The sequence below is a fragment of the Malaclemys terrapin genome, chromosome 24 (assembly GCF_027887155.1).
Source record: "Malaclemys terrapin pileata isolate rMalTer1 chromosome 24, rMalTer1.hap1, whole genome shotgun sequence".
In the NCBI taxonomy this organism is placed as follows: Eukaryota; Metazoa; Chordata; order Testudines; family Emydidae; genus Malaclemys; species Malaclemys terrapin.
Genome location: NC_071528.1, coordinates 15,962,647 through 15,984,334, shown reverse-complemented (window position 1 = coordinate 15,984,334; position 21,688 = coordinate 15,962,647). Strand labels below are relative to the sequence as shown.

Here is a 21,688-nt window from a genome sequence, read left to right as displayed (position 1 = left end):
GACCGCTCCCCAGATATAACCTTACATTAATGCTCTGATGGACCCCAACGTGCTCTACAGTGACGTGCATGTGGCACTCCTGATTAAGGTAACTGCCTCGTGGGCAGAGCATGACAGCTGACCAGAATGCTGGCCAACCTCTGATGGATTTTCCTTAACTCATGCTGCCATAAGGCACTGCATACAGGAAACTGTAATCGGATCACAACTAGGCAGTTGGCAAATTGTGTTCACGGCTCCTTATTGGCTAAGAACTGGGCACATCCTGCTGATTTTGCTACCCTGTCTTCTCCACCCTCCAGCTGACCTGCTTGTTTGTCCCATCCACTTCTTCTGTCTCTTGTTTTAGATTGCAAGCTCTTTGAACAGGGACTGCCATTTCATATATATTTGTACAGCCCCTTGCACAATGAGGGCCAACTCGTTTGGCCTCTAGGCACTACTCCAATATAAATGTTAATAGCACCAATCCCTCCCCAACCTATTTCGTTAGAATACCAAATGCACTCATAGTATGGCTTGCATCTCCAGATGAGCTTGGTAGCAGTTAATCTCCAGGTAAAAGATGCACTGAACGTACGGACATAGATTACTGTGTAAATACAATGTCAGCAACTCATCAGGTTCAACAGGACCCATCTGGAACTCTTCTGTCACTCCCTCCCCCTTCCACAAAATATGCTAATTAGGGATGTAAATATCATTTAAAAAGTTAACTGGTCAAACAATTAACATGATATCATTTAACCGGTTACCCCAGGTCCCCTGGCCGGCACAGCATGGCCGGGGCTGGGGTCACCCCGGAACTGCTGGGGCTGCTGTGGCCAGCACGGCCGGGTCCTGGGGCTGGGGTCCCTCCGGTCAGCCAGCGTGGCCGGGCCCGGGGCTGCTCCAGCCGGCATGCAGGGGGTTAACGATTAACCAGTAAGCATTAGGTTTATCTTATACATCCCTAATGCTAATTCAAATCCGATGATCAATAGTCTGAAAAAGGAATAATTTCTGCAAATCGAAATCCTGGCTTGAACACTGAGGCTCTTTCCAAAAGACAGAGAAGTGTGGGATGTTGAGCAAAATGACAAGAATAAGTGAACAGTGGATCAATTTTGAAAATAGGCCTCAAAAGTGATGTGTGAACCCTATCCCCAGTGTGGTGTGATTTCAAAGTTTGCAGGCCCAGCATCAGACAGGCTTGAAAATTCAGCCTAGACAATATACATCTTAATTGTAATTGTCTGCCCAGCTGCATGGAGGATCTGGGCTCTGATGTTCTGCTCGCCCTGTCTGTGTGGGAAACTCACAGCTGCCAGTGAGAACCCTACGTGTAGCGGGTGAGGAAGTGGGGTCAAGACCCAGCATGTGGAGCTGAGGGGAGAATTTTCCCCATAGCGAAGAACACGCACAAGATATTTCAAGAAACCCAAGAAGATATTTACATGGGGAGGAGTCTAGTTACAGTGCAATTCCAAATGTTGCCTTGTACTCAATGGCAATGTCAGACTTTGCATTCCCTCTTGGGATGTGGGTCAAGCTGGTGTGAAGGAAGCTCTGATTAGGGGGCTGGCCTTAGGATATACAGGATGCCAAACTGACTTGTGCCCCGATCCAGCCGGGGCTGCTGCGGAGATTGAGCAGTCAGTTGTGTTCCCCTCCAGTGTCGAGGCCAGAGCTGGAGGTCCGGATGGGCTCTGCTAGGTAGTCACAACTGTGGGGTCCCAGCGGTGTGTGTGAATCACTTGGCCCTGTTTGCTGGTCTTTAGGCAGGCTCTGATCTGCTAGCCGAGAAGCCCATGTCAGCTGCAGGCTGACAGCTTGTTGTCAGTAATGTGAAAATGTAATTTAAAAATTCAGAAATCTGTCTGGGGTTGGGGGAGTGACCGCTAAGCTATGGACATCAGCACGTTCCTCGCTGCATTTGAGCTGGAGAACCCGCTCTGATTGCTGTCCAACTGCTTTACATCACAGCATCTTCCCCAGCAGGTCGCTTCATAGGTATATCACACCTTTCACATTTAAAAACCAGTCTGTTTCTCTTGTTCTGTTTTTAGCATGGCTGACAAGAACAGCGCCCTGAAATGCACGTTCTCTGCTCCTGGCCACAGCACCACTCTCCTGCAAGGACTGGCCTCGCTCCGGGCTCAGGCGCAGCTGCTTGATGTCATCCTCACTATAAATAACGAAGCGTTTCAGGTTCATAAAGTTGTCTTGGCTGCCTGCAGTGACTACTTCAGGTGAGAATCTGACAAGAAAGCAGAACCAGGCATCTCTTCCTTTGTCTTTCCTCCTTTACTCTCGGAAGGTTGGTGGGATGCTGTTTGTGAAAGTAAGCAGGGCTTTGGAGCTGTGCTCCGGCTCCGCTCCAGCTCCAGGCAAAAATCTGCAGCTCCACTGCTCCGGAGCTTCTCCGGGCTCCAGCTCCGGGCTCCGCTCCAAAGTCCTGAAAGTAAGGGCCGGCTGCTCACTCACCCCGAGTAGCACCTTAGTCACACTGAAGTCAGCGTGCGGCGTGAGCAGCTATTCAATTCTAGGCCTTGCTCTCCTTTCGTAGGCAGCATGGGCAGTGCTCTCTGCCTGCCAGGGAGGGAAACAGACCTCAGGCCACCCAGCGGTGGCTGTTCCTCCAGCTGATTAAGGAGGGTCATCGAGTGGCTCTGAGCTGGAAGGACGGTGGCCACAACCACAAGAGCCTCCAGGGGGGACGTTAGGTAGCAATAATGCAAATGCTAGCTCGTTATTTTCAACTGTTACATGTTGTTTTATCTAAGATGTTATGGCCCCCATTAAGAACATCAGAATGGCCACCCTGGTCAGACCAGTGATCCATCTAGCCCAGTATCCTGTGTCTGACCAGTGCCAAATGCTTCAAGAGGGAAGGAACAGAACAGGGCAGTTACTGAGTGCTCCATCCAGTCGTCCATTCCCAGGTTCAGGGACACCTGGAGCATGGGGTTACATCCCTGACCGCCACTGATGGACCTGTCCTCCAGGAACTCAGCTAATTCTTTTTTGAACCTAGTTACACTTTTGGCCTTCACAACATCCCCTGGCAATGAGTTCCACAGGTTGACTGTGCGTTGTGTGAAGAAGCACTGCCGTCTGTTTGTTTTAAACCTGCTGCCTGTTCATTTCATCCGGTGACCCCTGGTTCTTGTGGGATAAATTACACTTCCCTAGTCATCTTCCACACCAGTCATGATTTTATAGACCTCTCTCAGATCCCCTCTTTTAAGCTGAATGGTCCCAGTCTTTGCCATCTCTCGTTACCAGAGTAGCTGAGCATCATAGTTTGGCGGGACGTATCCTTCCAGCACCCCCGGGAGGCAGGGCTGTCACCCTCCTGGTACCAATGCAGAACTGAGGCAGAGAAATAAGCTAACTTGCCCTAGGCCAGCCCTGGAGTGAGTCTGAGGCAAAGCAGGGCATTGGACCCAGCTGTCCTGAGTCACTAGCTAGCATCCTCACCCTGGGGCCCTCCAGCCTCTGTCAAACTGTTATTAATGTACAGCGTGTTTGAGAGCGGGATCTCGTCCTGACAGGGAGGTGGCAGTTTCAAATGCTAAAGGGTACGGGGGGTCCAACAGGTGTTTTGATCCCTGTGTGCCACAAAGAGTCTGAGTTTCATTGGAGTTCTCGCCGAACGGCCGTTCGACCATGGGAGCTAAATGGGCAAAGGGCCCAGGAGGTGGAGTCGGCAGTCCCTGGAAGTGCCAGCTCCTGCGTGGCCTGAGGGGCCTGGCTGCTGGATCCCGATGATCAAGAACACCAAGCACCGTGTGCAGGGACGTCTCCCACCACGTTTTGCTGCCGCTCCAGGCTGCCTTGTTGTGTGTCTGTTTTCTTAGCCAATCCAGGAGCTGTGTTTTTTCCATTATCGTGAGCCCTAAAGGTTTCTCGCTCTCCCTAACAGGCAGGCGATTAACGATGGAGATGATCGTCCACCAAATGCTAATAGCACCATTTGTATTCATCAATGCTGTATGCAGTGCCACTGCTCGGGTGTTTTCACTGTCAGCCCTAATTGCCTAGTAGGTTTCTTTTATAACTTCTGTTGTGCTAAGTAGGGCTGTCCTGGGGAACAATGGTAGCATAATCTATCCTTTGAAAATACCCTGGTTTTTATTCAGAAAGGTGGGGGGAGGAGAGAGCAAGAAATGCCTCTTTCATACTTTTCTGTAGCCTGTATTTCAGAACCATAACACCTTTTAGAGGAATTGCATTATTTCACTATTTCATAGAATCACAGGACTGGAAAGGACCTCGAGAGGTCATCTAGTCCAGTCCCCTGCCTGTTTCCTTCTTCACATTCAGCTTCTCTACCCCACAAATACGGATGCATCCCAGCTGGACCGAAAGCAGCAAACTGCTCTGGGAGATGGTTCTGTAGTGGGCTTGTAATATAATGCTCCTTTCGGTTGCATGGACATACAATACCAGTCAATAGTATTACTGGTCACTGGGCTATGGAAGGCCCATTTTATAGTCAGGTTTCCCGCTCAGCTCAGCTGTCTGTGTGCCCACGCTGGACTGCACCAATCCTTCCGGCACAGTTTTGGGAGGGGAATTGCAACTCCCTTGCCTCTGATGAAGTCCCCAAGCCATTATTTTACTCCTGTGTCTAACTCCTTGAAGGTACAAAATCAGTTTCCTTCTCTCCAAGGTGCCCCAATTTAGGTAGCTGTGACCACCTAGTTAAGACCTTTTAAATCAAAGGAAAGGCCATTGGAGAACATGTCAAACAAAATCCCCATGGAAAGCCTAACTCCTCCAAACTGCCAGATAGTTGTGAGGTTGGGGAGGGGCACTTCCCCCATCCCGGCTCTTTTAGGGTCTATCTACCCTGCAAGCGAAGGTGTAACGAGTGCGGGCATGCCAGCCCATGCCAGCTTTCATCTGGATAGTGGGGGTAACCAGAGCAGTGAAGACATGGGAGCACCTGCTTGCCGTCTCGGTACTAGCCTGCCAGGGACCCTGGCGCAGTACTTGGCTTGTGCTGAAGGCCGTGCCACCCCGTCTTCCCGGCGATTGCTCCCTGCACTAGCTAAATGAAAGGTAGTGTGAGTATTCCTCTAGGCGCTGCAGAGACAGCTTAACTTGCAGTGTAGATTGCGGCTGCTCCGTGATGTTTCTGCAGCCTCCTGCAGCAGCCCCAGGGTGATGTACAAATGCAGGAGGGTGGAACTTGGAAGGGGGCCAGCTGGGGAGTGGGAGGCCCTGAAGTGGGGGGGAAGCACATATCCATGAAAAGCCCTTTTTAAATTGCAGACCTTTTGAACCTTTATTCAGCCTGAGCCTGGTTTTGGTGAAAGTGGCTCCTCATTGCTTCTCCAGCAACCTGTTTGCGAGAGGCGTTTGCTCCTCGCGCCCCTCTGGCAATACCAGCTGAGGCATGCGTTCGCAAAACAAACCTTTGCACTCACGCTCCCCACAAGTAACAGAAATGGTGCCTCAGTTTAATGTAAACTTATAAATGATCCGCGGCTAGAGCCCCATCACGCCCACAGAGCGTGAATCTGGGAAACGCAGCCCTTACCCAGAACAGCTCGACCAGTTTACTAGCTTTGCCTGCAGCACTTGGCTCAGCGTGTATAGCCCGTGGAATTTAGAAGCCTCCTGACGAGGGGATCCAGGGCCTAATCTGTGCAAGGCCTGGTCAACTGATTTGCTCACAGCTGTGCTGTAACTAGATATTGTTTTTAACTGCCTGCTAGACCCCTGCCGTCCTCCTGCAATACAACAGCAGCTTTTGGAAGATGCTGCAAACTTGCAGTTTCATCGGGAGTGGAGAATAGCCCTCAAAAACAGTAGTGGCTGGCAGGGAAGTACATAATTGCAGCAAATATTTATAGCTAAGTAGTTCTCGACCTCCTCAAGTAAAAACACTGATGGTCCTTTAATAGGCTTGTTCCAGATATTTCTGTGAAGTGAGTAAGACTCCGCAACGGATGCCTGGCACTCCTAGAGCGGTGGGTGTATCAGGGCTGTGGCCAAAGCGTGCTGGGCATTAGCTTCCGGCAGGATGTCTCAGTGACAGGCCAGCAGCGTGCTCTCTGCAGTTCTCCATCACGATTACCAAATGGAATTTTACACTCAAGAAAAGTCAGATCCTTGTATTGAGATTTGCAGCCAATTGCAAAGTTCTCCATGTGTCCAGAATCTTAAAGCCATTAATAAGTTCATACACGATACAATGGGCCAAACTGAAATCCTTGTCTGAACCGCCCTGCTCCATGTAAATCCAAAGCATCATTGAACCTCCAAATGCCAGTGCCTGTAGAAATCTGTGCCCTCTCATTGCATCCACAAAACCCCCATTTGCACTTGCAAACCAGGAATTTAGGTGTGCCGTTAACCCTGCTGGTTTTTGCAGGAGCAGGATTGAGACCCTATTTTTTTTATAACTGGAATATTTGATTCTTACCTTCCTTGTATGTTCCATGCATAAGTTTAGTTATTTCTGTTATTTCATGCTCCCATTTCTCTTCTCAGTTAGGCCTTTCAAGATGCTGTGCTTTGATGACCAGCCTCCCCCCCCCTCCCGAACCCCTCCCCCCAAAAATCTTAAGGTAGATAGTGCATCATTGGAAACAAAAATTTATCTTGTGTTTTTGACCTTCAGGGCAATGTTCACAGGAGGGATGAGAGAAACCAACCAAGATGTGATTGAACTGAAAGGGGTATCCGCAAAAGGACTGAAACACATAATAGACTTTGCTTATAGCGCTGAAGTGACTCTCGATCTCGATTGTATTCAGGATGTGCTGGGAGCTGCAGTCTTCCTCCAGATGGTGCCTGTGGTGGAGCTCTGTGAAGAGTTCTTGAAGTCTGCGATGAGTGTTGAAACGTGTCTTAATATTGGGCAGATGGCCACCACCTTCAGTCTTGCGTCCTTGAAGGAATCAGTGGACGCGTTCACCTTTAGGCACTTCCTTCAGATTTCTGAGGAAGAGGACTTTCTCCACCTGCCCCTGGAGCGCCTTGTCTTCTTCCTGCAGAGCAATAAACTGAAGAGCTGTAGTGAAATAGACCTCTTCCATGCTGCCATCCGCTGGCTGCAGTATGACCAGTCCCGCCGTGCCAACGCCAGCCAGGTGCTCTGCCACATTCGCTTCCCACTCATGAAATCGTCCGAGCTGGTGGACAGCGTGCAGACCCTGGACATCATGGTGGAAGATGTCTTGTGCCGGCAGTATTTGCTGGAGGCGTTCAACTACCAGATCCTGCCCTTCCGCCAGCATGAGATGCAGTCTCCTCGAACCACCATCCGCTCAGACATCCTGTCCCTCATCACCTTTGGCGGCACCCCATACACTGACAACGACCGGACTGTGAGCGGCAAAGTGTATTACTTGCCGGACACCAATGTGCGTCAATTCAAGGAGCTCACTGAGATGGAGGTGGGCAGCAGCCATGCCTGTGTGGCTGTGCTCGACAACTTTGTCTACGTTGTGGGGGGGCAGCATCTGCAGTACCGCAGTGGGGAGGGAGCTGTTGATATCTGCTACCGCTATGACCCCCACTTAAACCAGTGGCTGCGCATCCAAGCCATGCAAGAGAGCAGGATACAATTTCAGCTGAACGTCTTGTACGGCATGGTGTATGCTACGGGTGGGAGGAACCGGTCGGGGAGCCTGGCCTCCGTAGAGAAGTACTGTCCCAAGAAGAATGAGTGGACCTACGTGTGTTCCCTCAAACGCAGGACGTGGGGGCATGCTGGGGCCACAGTGGGAGGCAAGCTGTACATATCGGGTGGATATGGAATATCAGTAGAAGACAAAAAAGCTCTGCATTGTTATGACCCGGCAGTTGATCAATGGGAGTTTAAAACCCCAATGAATGAACCCAGAGTCCTGCATGCCATGGTCAGTGCAAATACCAGGATTTATGCCCTAGGAGGGCGCATGGACCATGTTGACCGTTGTTTTGATGTATTGGCTGTGGAATACTATGTGCCTGAAACTGACCAATGGACAACCGTGACCCCTATGCGGGCAGGTCAGTCAGAAGCTGGTTGTTGCTTGTTAGAAAAGAAGATCTATATTGTGGGAGGGTACAACTGGCACCTGAACAATGTAACGAGCATCGTGCAAGTGTATAACACGGAAACGGATGAATGGGAAAGGGACCTGCATTTCCCAGAGTCTTTTGCTGGCATAGCATGTGCTCCAGTTATACTACCACAAATAACAACCCAGAGATAACCATGTGCGACTGTGCTGTCTGTGAGCTCATCTCTTGTGTTGCATGGTCTCAGGACTGTGTGTTGTCTCTTTGTTGTTTGCAAATATCGGTGTGTGTTTCATTTGTTTGGGCGGGAGGGCGGGGGAAGGAAGGAGGAAAATACCTTGCATTCCCTTCTCCAGGAAATCTCCTCCTCCTCTTATGTAGCATTCTGGCAGCGTGTTCCATCAGAAGCACTTGTCGACCAGTTAGACTTAACATATGCTACAGCTAGACAAGGCTCTTTGTTGTTGTTTTGGGGGGGGAGGATGCATTTCTCTGCCTGCCCATCTTTTTAACGAGGTCATGGATTGCAGGCAGGGACCGCTCAGGAGTGTGTGAAGTACTGTGGGATGTTTAGATGAGTTCCGATTTGATTTCATTAATGTTTCACAGTTCCAAAAGCTCACTGGGGTGTGTACATACATTTGTGTCGTCTTGTTGTTTTTAACAAACAAAACCAAACTCTTTATAACATACTGACCTCCAGAAGCAATAAGGGGATGCTGGGAACTAGACGAGATGAGGTGCTTGGATTCTGACGCATGTTCTTGGCTTCCCAAGAAGTGATTTTTTTTCTTTCCTTTTGTCTAATAGGATACAGGTTCTCTCTGTTGATTCTGTTTGCTCTTCACCAAATGGGACAGTTTAATGAAGCTCCTCCTCCCACCCCTCCAGATAACCATGTATTGTCCTACTCAACAAAACTCCCCTTCCCTCGGGGCGCCCAAAGTGTGCAACCTTCGGGGGCCATGTTGGCAGGTCGCCAGGAGCTGGAGTGCATTGCTAATTGAATCTAAACATGGAGGATTTTCATAATTGCCAATAAAGTGTGTGACATCCCTGGCAATAAGAACTTTGGAGTTGTTTGCTGTTTGCACCCTGATGATATAGGCAGAAGGCCCCCAGAGCTGCTTTCTAGGGCCCCACTGACTGTGTCTTTCACATCTCCTTCCCCTTTGAGCGCATTTCCCCTCCCATCCCCTATGCAAATTTACCCAAACTGGGTTTTTTTAAATACTACCAAAGAGCCAGGTGGTGCTTGTCCTACTGCGAAAAGGTTCCCCCCACCACTCCATTTATGAATAAGAACCGTCCGCTCCTAGTAAAACAGAAATCTGTGAAATGTAAAGTTCTGTTGCCCCTTAAACATTTTAGTCTTTAACTAGAGATTCATTTTAAGAGGGCTTTGCAGTGTGTGAAATAGATTTGTGTTTTCTGCACATAGAAGGTTATTTCGTCTCAGATATGTTTTTTTTTTTTTTTTCAGGTCAGCTTTCTAAGGAAATTGACCTGTTGGTACATTGAAGTTTCTCCTTTTATCAGGAATTCTGTGCCAAGGGCTTCATTATATTTCTCTTTTTTTGGTGTATGCAAAATTTTGAGAAACAGTTCGGTTCTGGCATTACATAAATGCTGAGCTGTCACCTTTTATAGGGAGTATAAAATGTCTGTTTTGCTAATGTATCGTTGATCAGGCCTATTTCTGCCCAAGTGATAAAGCATGAGCTTCATCATTCAAATTCATTTGGCGATATCTTTCTCTAGAACTTAAATTCAGGTATTTGAAGAAGCGATACAGTAAGTATGCATGTTACCCACCTAAGCCCCAAATGTGACCTGCGTTAAAACGACCTGGTGAAAATGTAATTCTCCATCTTCATTCTGTATTTTGCCAGTGATGAATGAATAAAAAGAAAGCCCCCGTTTGCTGCAGACGTACTAGAGACACTGCAAAAAAGGTGGCTTACCAACGAATGGACAAAATTTGAGAGGAAAGAAATGTTAATAGAAGCACTAAAGCAACAAAATAACAGAGCCCCTTTTATTGAAGTATTCTACCTCTGCATGTTTATCAGAAGTTAGTAAACCCCAAATGTAATCTGCCTTTTTTCTTCCAGTTGCAAAGTCCATGTAACTTTGCCTGGGTTTCCTCCCAGAGGAACACTTCAGTGCTCTTCCCTATTTTTTTCCTATATAAATACTCTTTCTATGCCAGCAATGTAGAGCCAAAGAGCAGCCCTCTGATAACAAACCAAGGTGCATATTCCCAGTGCTCACAAACTACCCTACAGTAAACAAACCAGACAGCCTGCATGAAGGATGAGGTAGGAACCTGGTGCTAAGGAAAACTGATTTTTTTTCATTTCAAGCTTTGATGGTGGTGATTAAATTGTTGCAGGGAAAGAGAAGAGGAATATACTTTAGAAATTATGAAAATTACATTCTTGGGGTCCTTTTTAAATTACCCTTATGGAAAAAAAATCAGTTTGAATTTATCTTTGGAAGGGTGGCTTCCTCGATAGTGGGATATAAAAAGCCATTCCAAAGTGGGCATTAATTAAGCAGACTTACTGTAGTGTGACACTTACCCACTGAACTAGCCTGGTCACTGTACTCCCCTTCCAGCCCCCCATGGAATCTGTGCTAGGGTGGGCTTCCTGATCCTCTAGCTGGAGACGGCTGGCAGAGCAGTGCTATGCGCCATCTGTGCGTTAATGGAATGTTCTTTTTATAGATCTATATCAAAATAAAATTATTTTTCATAATGTTAACTTTCAAAATTCTAGCTGTTCTTAATCTAAAAGAAAGTGGCTGAACTCTTGTGAAAATGTGTATCTTGCATACCAGTAATAAAAATTGTTTTACTCATGTAAAATACATAGTAATGGCTCTGAGCTGTTATATACATAAACTCTGTTACCCTGAAAATAAACTGGGTTCTTCGCTGGATAGAAGCTACTTGAATGAACACACAGTAATACTGCTTTGTTTCTCAGATGCACAATTCGACAACTTTGATTCTTAAAGGGACTCAGTGAGGGCAAAAGGTTCAGCTTTCCCGTATGCATTCTCCTGTTACGAGTCTGTCATCTGGGACTGAGTTTGCTTGGAAACCATCTACCTATTTACAAGTAGCATGGACCTGTTTGGGTGCAGATTTCTCCTTCTCTCCCTCGCCCTGACCTCACTGGCTTTGTGCCTGTAATAGGACAGTCTGTTGTTTGATACCATAGTGATGGGCTCAGTATAAATACGCAGATAGATTTGTCCAGAATTCATTTTGGGGAGTGAAAGGACTTGCTTCACTTTTTGTTTTTATTGTAGAGCTCCTTATTGGCCACGTTTAGCTGGTGGAACTGCACTCTGCGTGAACAGCAATTGGACTGGGATCCTCTCCCCTCGAAGCATGAATAAAGCCAAACAAATGTTTGATTGCACTCTGAGTCATTTGTTAGATTCAAAGCAGCAATAAACATTACAGGGATAAACCTGATTTGGCACATTTTTAAATACACTTGAACAGATGGGGAGCGGTAAAAGCAAAGCGTCATTAGTTCTAGGTATTTGTACAGCGCAGGCATGTCCCATTAGGGGCTCATGGCACTTTCAGGAAAATAGCCTCTGTCATTTTATGGGCCTGAGAATGTACTTAAAACTGTAAAGAAAAATTGGAACTTTTGGCAGTGTCCTGTGCTTGGCAGTGTTAGTTTCATACAGCGGTGTCATTTAATACTTTCCCAAAGCTCTGTTTGCTTCGTAATCTTACTTTAGTTTCCCCCTACAATAGAGCCTCGCTAATTCTCACTTAACAGCTCCCCAGGGAGGCTAATGCTCACAAGTATATCCCAGCCATCTCACCCCAATCCTCAAAGTTTTGATAGCAGGGACTGTTTTATTTGGATTTGGAATGAATAAAAGCGCTCTTCTGCTCGTTCCAAGCAACCTGCCAATTATTTAAAATGACAAAATACCATAAATTCAGCTCAGCCACAGCACATTTATTCAAACACTCCCACCCTGTCCAGTGGCCAGTACCTCAATCCATCTACCCCTCTTCAGAGGCCGAATGAAACCAACAAGCCTGCAGTGGTCTCTGAAAGTCAGCAAATCCCAGGGCCTTTCTTGAGAACGTCTTGCCAGCCACACCCCTCTGTTCTAGCAAGGGTGACCTAGTATCACTTGCTCCGCTGAGCAGCGTATCATGGGGAGATGCTGTCTGATGAGATGTCATATTACTAACACTCTGTTCATAACCAGACTGATCTCCTTGGTAAAGCACTTTGAGATCTACTGAGGAAAAGCACTAGTTTATGAAACATGAATGATTCAAATCTAACTACTTTTTTCAGAATAAATGATCAAAGTATACTTTGTGATGCACCTTGGTGTTTTTAACTCCTGTTTGTTAGCAGACTTCTTAAGTGACCAACTTCCATAAGTTACAGTAGGCCTCCCATCATTAGTGGGAATCAACAGGGTTTCACGGCAGGGGCTGTAAGGCAAGAGGAAAGATAGCATTGCTTAATAAATCTAAAGCTCAATTTAAAAAGAGTGGGGCCCATCCCAGTATTTCAGCTGGATAGAGGGCTTTTCCAGCAGTACCTCCTAATATTGCCTTTGCTGACGCTCGATCATTTTAGACCACATTTCAGGTGTTTGTAACTACCTCTCAAGGTCCCTTCCAGCCCTACATTTCTATGATTTGCTTTGGGAAGAAACTTAATCTGCAAGGTCCTCACCTGGGCATTGTGTTTTAATTAAAAACAACCTCCCCTAATTCCATTTGTTGTGGCGATTCTTGCATCGGACTGTGCATTTTAAATCCTGCCTGGGCATGGTACTCAAACTGCAGACCCTAAAGCTGCCTGGTTTTCCATCCTCATCCCAAGCTACTGACTGAATTTCAATAGCACGAGTCTGTAACTTTTTAGTTGAATATTTCAACTGAAGGGAGCCGCACAGTGAAGTTTGGAACTACATTTATGAACCAGTTGTGATTTTTAACTTCATGACAGTTCAAACCCTGTACGTTCCACAAAGAGTGCTAACTCTGCCTGAGGTCTCGGCTGTGGAGTCTGGCAAGGAGCAGTTTGAAGACAGCGGCCAAACTAGCTTCATCTGCAGCCTGAAATGAGATTCAGATTGTAGGACAAAGGGTAAAGATTTAGTGCCCAAGGACTAGGCAGCACTGGGAGCCCAGAGTTGCGAACTGAAATGGAAATCAGACTAACTGCTGCAGCAAAAGTCTCTAAGGTTTATTTACTGAGGAGAGAGCAAATCAAAGCCTCTTGGCTTGGTCCCTGAGGCTTCGCAGCTGCAATTTCACACCCGGTCCTGGCACAGAGTTAGGTAGAGCAATTTCTGTGGCTTCTTAAAAATAAAAATAAAACCTTTTTCACTTGTTTATGCAGGCCAGGGGCCAAACTCTGCTTCTGGTTACACGGGTTTAAATCTGGAGTAATTCCTTTGAAATCACTGGATTTTCTCCAGATTAACACTAGGGTAACCAGAGCAGAATTTAGCCCCATCGGCGAGTAGTGATATGCGTCTTTTCCCAGTCACATTGTTTTGGAATTGTACCCAGGAGTTTTCTACATATGGTATCTGATAACTTTCTAATCAGACCACTGCTCTGTGTCTCTGTAGGAACAGAGCTTGCCATTGTTTTAAGTGCATCATTTCCCCTTCATCCACTAGTGCACCCTAGGATCTCAAAGCTGGAGACCTGTTAAACCTGCAGCCTCGGAGGGCACAGTCTTACAGATTCAACAGCCATTCATCGTGCTGAGCGGAAGTCTTGTGTTCAGAGTAAGCATATTAATGGCAGCATTAAGATACTGATGCATAAATAAATGGATGGTTTCACTGAGGGTTGAAGGAGACAAACTTGTAATGCAGTCAGTGTCCCTAAACTGTAGAATTTGTGGAAAGGATTTTTGCATTAGACCTGCGTCTTGGCAGTTTCTTAGGAAGTGAATGCAGTCAAATAGCACAGTGATGGGTGCATTATAACCACCTCGCTAGGTGGAAATGCTTTCTGTTTGCTTAGGGAGGAACTTTCTACCCTGCCCCTTTCTGTCTAGTCACCACTCATCACTTTGAGATCTGGATCATAAAGTGACTGATTAGAGAAATCTACCTAAAGTGCTTGTTTTCCTAAGTGGAATTCGGAGTTGGAAATGGTTGACTTAAAAATCCCTAAACAAGGCTGCCCTTTTCCCCCCCTCCCCAAACCTGACACATGTTTATTCCTTGTTCATTACTTGTGTAAACTAGGACAATCAGGTTATTGCAGGTAATACAGGCGTTCTCTGCTTACCATATGGCCTTGCTGTGTTAGAGGCTTCCCCATCAAGATCTGAGACTTTTAGGTCATCTTAGACCAGGAGAAAACTGTTGTTTGTTCTCTAAGGCTGCAGCTGTTGGGATGGGGTGGGGTGGGAACCTGTCCTTATCACTGTCTGTAGCAGTAACATAGAAAATATTCCAGCCTTTACACCAGGGCATGAACGACTCCGTCATGCTGGAATTCAGAAAAAGCAAAGCCGTGACCCTGTAAATCCCTTTATGGGAGAGTTTCAGGCAGGAGCCTTGAAAATAACCAAAAAGCTGCATTTAGTTTCCCAGGACAGGGACTCAGTGACTACTCTGCTTTGGTTTATGGCTTGCAGTTTGGGGAATCTGTCATTCGCGTAGTGCAAAACAAGTAGCTACGTTCTGCTTTGGATGGGAATTCTATGAACAAGTAAATAAGGTGTGAATGAAGGAATCGTATCTAGCAAGGGGGACCTTAAGAAGCTGCTTGGAAAGTGCACCTATTTTGAGGTGCACAGGCCCAGTATTAGGAAAGCACTTAAGCATGTCAGTAATCCATTCCTATTCAGCAAAGCACTTAAGATTGTATTTCAAAATTCCAGGTGAACTCACATGCTTTGCTGAAATAGGACTTAATCATGTGCTTAAAATTCAACACATGCTTAAGTGCTTTGCTGAATCAGGGCTTTAATTGCTAAAGGCTCTGCTTCTCTGAAACTGCGTGTGCAAGTGAAGTTCAGACTCATACAACAAAGACAGCAATCTAGTTATGGGGACCACTGTTGGTCTGTAAGTAGTTACCTGGTTACACTGCTGAATAAACAACGTTTGGTAATGTTAAGACATTCAAACACCTGAACTGCTTGGGTTTTCCAGGCATTCTAGTTTATTTGGTGATCCAGTTCCAATGCAACAAATAAGACCTCTGCCTTCAGAAAGTCACTAAGTTCTCCTCCTTCCCGCTGCAGATTTCTGTGAGCCCTAAATATAAACTAACATTCTGTTTGCACTTAAAGTGTTCAGCTAGGCAAGGAAGGAGCAGTGATGAAGCCCCGGGCCCTGCACCAGTTTTCTGCTGTCTTTAGTGCTGATGAGTAGGACAGGTAAAAATATGAAGTTAAGCAGGGTGAACCAAACGGAAATATTCTTCTTCCAGTAGTGTCCCCAGAGGTGCTCCGCTTCAGGCGCACATGTGCCCCTCAAGCTCTTCATCGGCGATTTGTTGTTAGCAGTGTCCGTTCAGCCTGTGTATGCATCCTATACATCCTCGTGCCATGCTCTGAGCCTAAACAGGACTGCGTGAACGAATCACCCTCAGTTCCTTCTCAACCGCCTCGGCCTGAGACAGAGCCTCAGTGCATCTGCCTTGAGTATGCCTTGGCTATTGTTCTTGTGTAGGGCTGTAAGTTTAGTATTAACATTGATGCAGGCATTCCATTCCTTTGTCCAGCTCCAACAATCACCGTGACAACGGATGCATCCCTGTGGGACGGGGAGCTCACCTGGATTCTTTTACGGCTCAGGGCAGATGGTCACCTCAGGAAACCAGTCTCTGCATCACCCTGTTGGAACCCAAGGCATCAGCAAGGCCTGCCTTCATTTTCTACCCCTCATCAGGGGCAAAGAAATCCAAATCATTCACAAAGGAGTAGATGGTTCTATGGCTAAAGAGAGCATCCACAGTTCCATTAGATAAGAAATATGAGGGATCAAACCTTCACGCCTCAGGGCAGACGCTAACTGGCCGGGGCTATGGAAAAAAATCCTGCTGTGGGCTATTTATTCCAGAATGGTCCATTGTGGGGGATTCTTACACATTTCCTCTGAAGCATCTGGTGTGGGGCATTAAAACGGGATACTGGACTAGATAGACCATCGGTCTCCTTTGGCCTCTCTGCTGAGTCTGGACATCTGTCTACCAGGGACTAAGACCTATCAACTCGGTAGGGGGTGTTGAGGCTGCATTTCAGCAGTGGGTGAAGTAAGCCCTGTCTTGACAGCCTGTGAAGTTCCTTGCGAGCCAGTGTCTACTGGATTCAAAATGCTGTATCAGTGTAACAAATTATAATCTGGAGAGAGAGAGAGAGAAGGATACAAGAGACTGCAGCTCAATGTAATTTGGAATCTCCCAACAGACAACCTGAGAGACCCCCCCCCCATCCCAACAGTGGGGATAGCAAGGAGGGATGCGGTCACCTTCAGGTTTGACTGTTACCATGTCAACTACCTCAGGTTGGATGCATCTAAAGCCTGGCCTTGTTTGCAACAAAACCTGATGCAGGCCTTTTAGCCCCTGTGCTTCCCTAACTCCAGATGAGCCACCTTCAGCATTCTGGTCTGTCCTAATCTCAAAGGTGCTTCCATCACAAAAGGTGTAAAGGGATGAGGTTGGTCTATCTACCATCCCAGGGTGTCCCTGTTGCAGTTTTCCATCAGTGTTCTCATATGACCCATCTGTGCTCATGGTGGAAAGAGGGGCAGTCCTATAAATAACATTCCTGGCATCAGTTCATCATTTTGTCAAATATTTAGCACAGCATTTGCTGGGGGAAGGGTGAAACCTGGCACTGGGCTGAACTGCCTCCTTGCCAGAGCCTTAATACAATCAAGATTTATATTGGCTTCCAGGCCATGCACTGACTCAGCTGTAGTCCAGACCCCACCCACACCCCATAATGTGCAACTGTGAGAGGGGAAGAGAGTCCAGAAGCAAATAAATGTGTGAATTTTTTAAAAGGAAATTTAATAAAATGTTAAAAACTATTTAAGAAGTTTTAACCAGTTTACAAATACTTGCCATGTAAATATCAGAAAGAAAACAGTTACCACGAACAGTTAGCTTTTGTTTAGAGAGACATACAGGAATATAGTTATCAGATCTTTCTATCTGACAGGCTGTTAGCATATTAGAGTGAGAATCATTGCAACACCTATAATGTCATTTCTAATGATTTTATTAAGTTTAACACATTTAACAGACCAGGCATATCTATCAGATGTTAATATTCAGGAACAATTGGACAGGTGTGCCTTTTTTTTTTTTTGCAAGCAAGTGTACATTGAATCTTGAATAAAAGATAATCAAATATCTACCTATCCTCAGTCTGTTTTGCTGGGTATGTAATTGATGTGTTAATTTTCCATAACCACAACCTCCCATATTTTTTGAACCATTTCTCTATGGTTGGACTATTTTTTCTTTTTCCCATTAGTGGCTACCACTAACTGAGCAGCTACTAGCAGATGAGAGACTAATTTTTCATTTCCTCTTGTGTAACCATTTCTATTAGAAAGCCCCAGCAGGATTACCAAGGGATCATTAAACAAATTATTTTAAAATCATGGAATGTGAGCACAAGAACAAAACCTAGTTTAGGCATTGTAATTCATCCAATCACATCACAGGTCTCTGAAGCCAAAGCCACATGAGAAAAACACTGTTGGAAAAAAACTGTGTTCCTCTACCATGCACCACCAGAGAAGCAGAAGTCAGGGGAGGTGAAAGGTTCTGCTGCCTTTGAGATGAAATCTAAGCGAATGGCCATCCATAGACTTTCACCCCATATTTAATCACAGAAGGAGAAAGGAAGTTGAATCAAGTTTCATCTTTAGCACTTAATCTGCTGATGGCAATACCAGCAGATTGATATCTGGGTCTATGGATGTTTGATATTCCCATTTGTATTAATCAGTTCGTAGACCGGGGTAACTCTGCAAATCATTCCCGCCCTTCCCAAGCAAAAATAAATGCATGTAGTTAATGAGTCTTAATAAGTCACAAAATATCTACACGCATTTAGCATTGAAGATCCAGTATGCAGAGTGCACACTGTTAATACCACTGTACAGTCAGTTCCATTTACTCAGCTGGGCTGTATTTAACGATTCAGTTTGCTGTTTATCTAATTATTTATTCCTGCTCAATAATACATCAGTTACTAAGTTATAAAGCAACAGAGGGTCCTGTGGCACCTTTAAGACTACCAGAAGTATTGGGAGCATAAGCTTTCGTGGGTAAGAACCTCACTTCTTCAGATGCAAGTAAGTAAGTTATAAATGAACTGCAGGTTGGTAAATGGAACTCAAGGTAAAATATTACTTTGTTGTTAATAGTAATAATATATTGTGCTTACAGAGGCATCATTTCATCCAGCCATCTCCAAGAGTTTTAAAACGTGCATAAGTATCGTTCTCTCTCTCTCAAAAGGGAGGGGGACAGGGGCACAGACAGGTGAAGTGACTCGGCAGAGACTGCACAGTGAGTCAGTGGCAGAGCTAGGAATAGACTCTAGGTCTTCTGACTCCCAGGCCTCTGCTCTGACCCCTCGACCATTACAAAATACAGCATTATCGTGGCATGGACTGTTCATGTGACAAATAATGCACCAAAAAGTAGGATGCTCACTTTACCTCAGCTGCTACATAAAAGTGGAAGTATAAAGGCCAAGGTGTGGGTGTTGAGAAATACGAGCATGAGGAGGATTTATTACTGCTGAATGTCTGCATCTCACCTATCCCAGCACTTGACACCAAGACATCAACAACACAGCTGCAAGGGGTGACTTAGCAGCCTAAGCTCCTGCTTGAAACAGCTACAGTCCCTGGCATCACGAGCATAGTCACCTCTACCCTTCATCCTCCCAAAATCAGAGGCAGTAAGGTCCATGCATTTTATTGAGGGTGGAACTTCTAAGGTCCTGGCCATTCAGCTTGGACAGTAAAGATGCTGGGGCCCTTTTCATTCGAGTAGGGGCTGCTACAGAGCAGGAAGGATGTGTGTGTGTGTGTGGGGGGGGATATTTTGATACCTCTAGGAGAGGGCAGGTGTATTTACAGGTGGGTGGAGGGGTATACACTGACAGTTGTGGGGGGCTGGGTTACTACACTGTAAATATTGCTTCTACATCTCTCCTAACTTCTTGTACCCTTCTCTTGCAGAAGGGGGTAGCTGCTGGTGAGCCATGACTAGAGTTTACTGTGAAAAACGAGCTGCTTTCATTGTTACTTTGTCCTCCCTCTTTCCTCCACGTCTTGCATCAAAGTTGGAAGCTCTTTGGGAGCAGGGACTATATATATGCTGGGAGGTACTGGTGACTGCACGGGGCTCAAACTTCTTTGAGAGTGGGTGTGAATAGTGGTCAGGATAAGTTATCACAAGCCCACCAGCCTAGGACAAAAGGGGTTATGAACCTGCCCATGAGGTTTAGCCTGGGTGGGTAAAGGGGTTTTTCTCTTAGTCCTGGCAGAAGAACACAACAGAATGGGACAGACTCAGAGGCAAAGAGCAACACAGCCCAGCAGCAGCCCGTGAACATGGTGTTTCACTCTGAGAAAAGCCGAGAGAGAGGTTCTTTTGGGTCTGGTGTTGGTTAAAGAAGCTTGCAGCTGAAGCTAAGAAACTGTTGTTCTGTCTCTGCTTCCTCCTGCATTTGGAAAAGCAGGACTTTGTACCTTCCTTGTAAAGACGCAAGACTGCATCAAAGTAAATACCAGACTCCATCAATTTCTAGCCCCCAACTGGACCATCCCCAGGGCCCCAAACTTTGACTAGCTGCTCAGACCATTGTAGGGGGCAGGGGGCAATGATCTATATAAATTACTACACGTCTGAATAGGGTGCAGCACAACAGTGCCCTGAGCTGCGAATAGGGCCTCTAGGTGATATCCTAAAACAAATAATAAAAATGCTAGTAACAGAGGGCATTATGACAGTTAAAGTCCTGACTAGATACAGTCTGTTGGTACAGCTCCTGCCATAAAGTGGACCCATCCTGAGTAAGGTGCTCAGGCTCTCCCACAATACAAGTGATTTGTATTACAATGTTGCCTACAGGAGGGGGAAATGGGGGGGTTGGGGCAGGCAGGGCTGGGGTGTAGGCGGGGGGGACAGGAGGAAGAAGTGGGGGGTTGGGGGCAGGCTGGGGTGGAGGCAGGGGGGACAGGAGGGGGAATTGGGGGGGTTGGGGGCAGGCTGGGGTGGAGGTGGGGGGGACAGGAGGGAGAAGTGGGGGGTTGGGGGCAGGCTGGGGTGGAGGCGGGGGGGACAGGAGGGAGAAGTGGGGGGTTGGGGGCAGGCTGGGGTGGAGGCGGGGGGGAGAGGAGGGAGAAGTGGGGAGTTGGGGGCTGGCTGGGGGGGACAGGAGGGGGAATTGGGGGGGTTGGGGGCAGGCTGGGGTGGAGGCGGGGGGGACAGGAGGGAGAAGTGGGGGGTTGGGGGCAGGCTGGGGGGGACAGGAGGGGGAATTGGGGGGGTTGGGGGCAGGCTGGGGTGGAGGCGGGGGGGAGAGGAGGGAGAAGTGGGGAGTTGGGGGCAGACTGGGGGGGACAGGAGGGAGAAATGGGGGGGCAGGCTGGGGTGGAGGCGGGGGGGACAGGAGGGAGAAGTGGGGGGTTGGGGGCAGGCTGGGGTGGAGGCGGGGGTGAGAGGAGGGAGAAGTGGGGAGTTGGGGGCAGACTGGGGGGAACAGGAGGGAGAAGTGGGGGGTTGGGGGCAGGCTGGGGGGGACAGGAGGGGGAATTGGGGGGGTTGGGGGCAGGCTGGGGTGGAGGCGGGGGGGACAGGAGGGAGAAGTGGGGGGTTGGGGGCAGGCTAGGGTGGAGGCGGGGGTGAGAGGAGGGAGAAGTGGGGAGTTGGGGGCAGGCTGGGGTGGAGGTGGGGGGGACAGGAGGGAGAAGTGGGGGGTTGGGGGCAGGCTGGGGTGGAGGCGGGGGGGACAGGAGGGAGAAGTGGGGGGTTGGGGGCAGGCTGGGGTGGAGGCGGGGGGGACAGGAGGGAGAAGTGGGGGGTTGGGGGCAGGCTGGGGGGGACAGGAGGAAGAAGTGGGGGGTTGGAGGCAGGCTGGGGTGGAGGCGGGGGGACAGGAGGGGGAATTGGGGGGGTTGGGGGCAGGCTGGGATGGAGGCGGGGGGGACAGGAGGGAGAAGTGGGGGGTTGGGGGCAGGCTGGGGTGGAGGTGGGGGGGACAGGAGGGAGAAGTGGGGGGTTGGGGGCAGGCTGGGGTGGAGGCGGGGGGGACAGGAGGGAGAAGTGGGGGGTTGGGGGCAGGCTGGGGTGGAGGCGGGGGGGACAGGAGGGAGAAGTGGGGGGTTGGGAACAGGCTGGGGGGGACAGGAGGGGGAATTGGGGGGGTTGGGGGCAGGCTGGGGTAGAGGCGGGGGGGACAGGAGGGAGAAGTGGGGGGTTGGGGGCAGGCTGGGGTGGAGGCGGGGGTGAGAGGAGGGAGAAGTGGGGAGTTGGGGGCAGGCTGGGGGGAACAGGAGGGAGAAGTGGGGGGTTGGGGGCAGGCTGGGGGGGACAGGAGGGGGAATTGGGGGGTGTTGGGGGCAGGCTGGGGTGGAGGCGGGGGGGAGAGGAGGGAGAAGTGGGGAGTTG

The 21,688-nt window shown here is 48.0% G+C and overlaps 1 protein-coding gene across 3 annotated transcripts in view; it reads left to right on the top strand.

Annotated features, from left to right (window-relative positions):
- KLHL26 (kelch like family member 26) overlaps positions 1–10,959 on the top strand; it is a 29,775-nt gene extending 18,816 nt beyond the window's left edge. The window contains exons 2-4 of one of the 3 annotated variants that reach the window (XM_054013565.1): positions 2,049–2,231; positions 6,617–7,992; positions 9,488–10,959. In XM_054013565.1, coding sequence (XP_053869540.1) covers positions 2,050–2,231; positions 6,617–7,992; positions 9,488–9,525 — 1,596 coding nt within the window. In that variant the 5' untranslated portion in view covers position 2,049 and the 3' untranslated portion in view covers positions 9,526–10,959. Of the gene's footprint in view, positions 1–2,048; positions 2,232–3,935; positions 4,026–6,616 lie in introns of those variants that run through there. The other 2 variants (XM_054013563.1, XM_054013566.1) reach the window with 2 other exon arrangements.
- Positions 10,960–21,688: the final 10,729 nt, after the last annotated feature.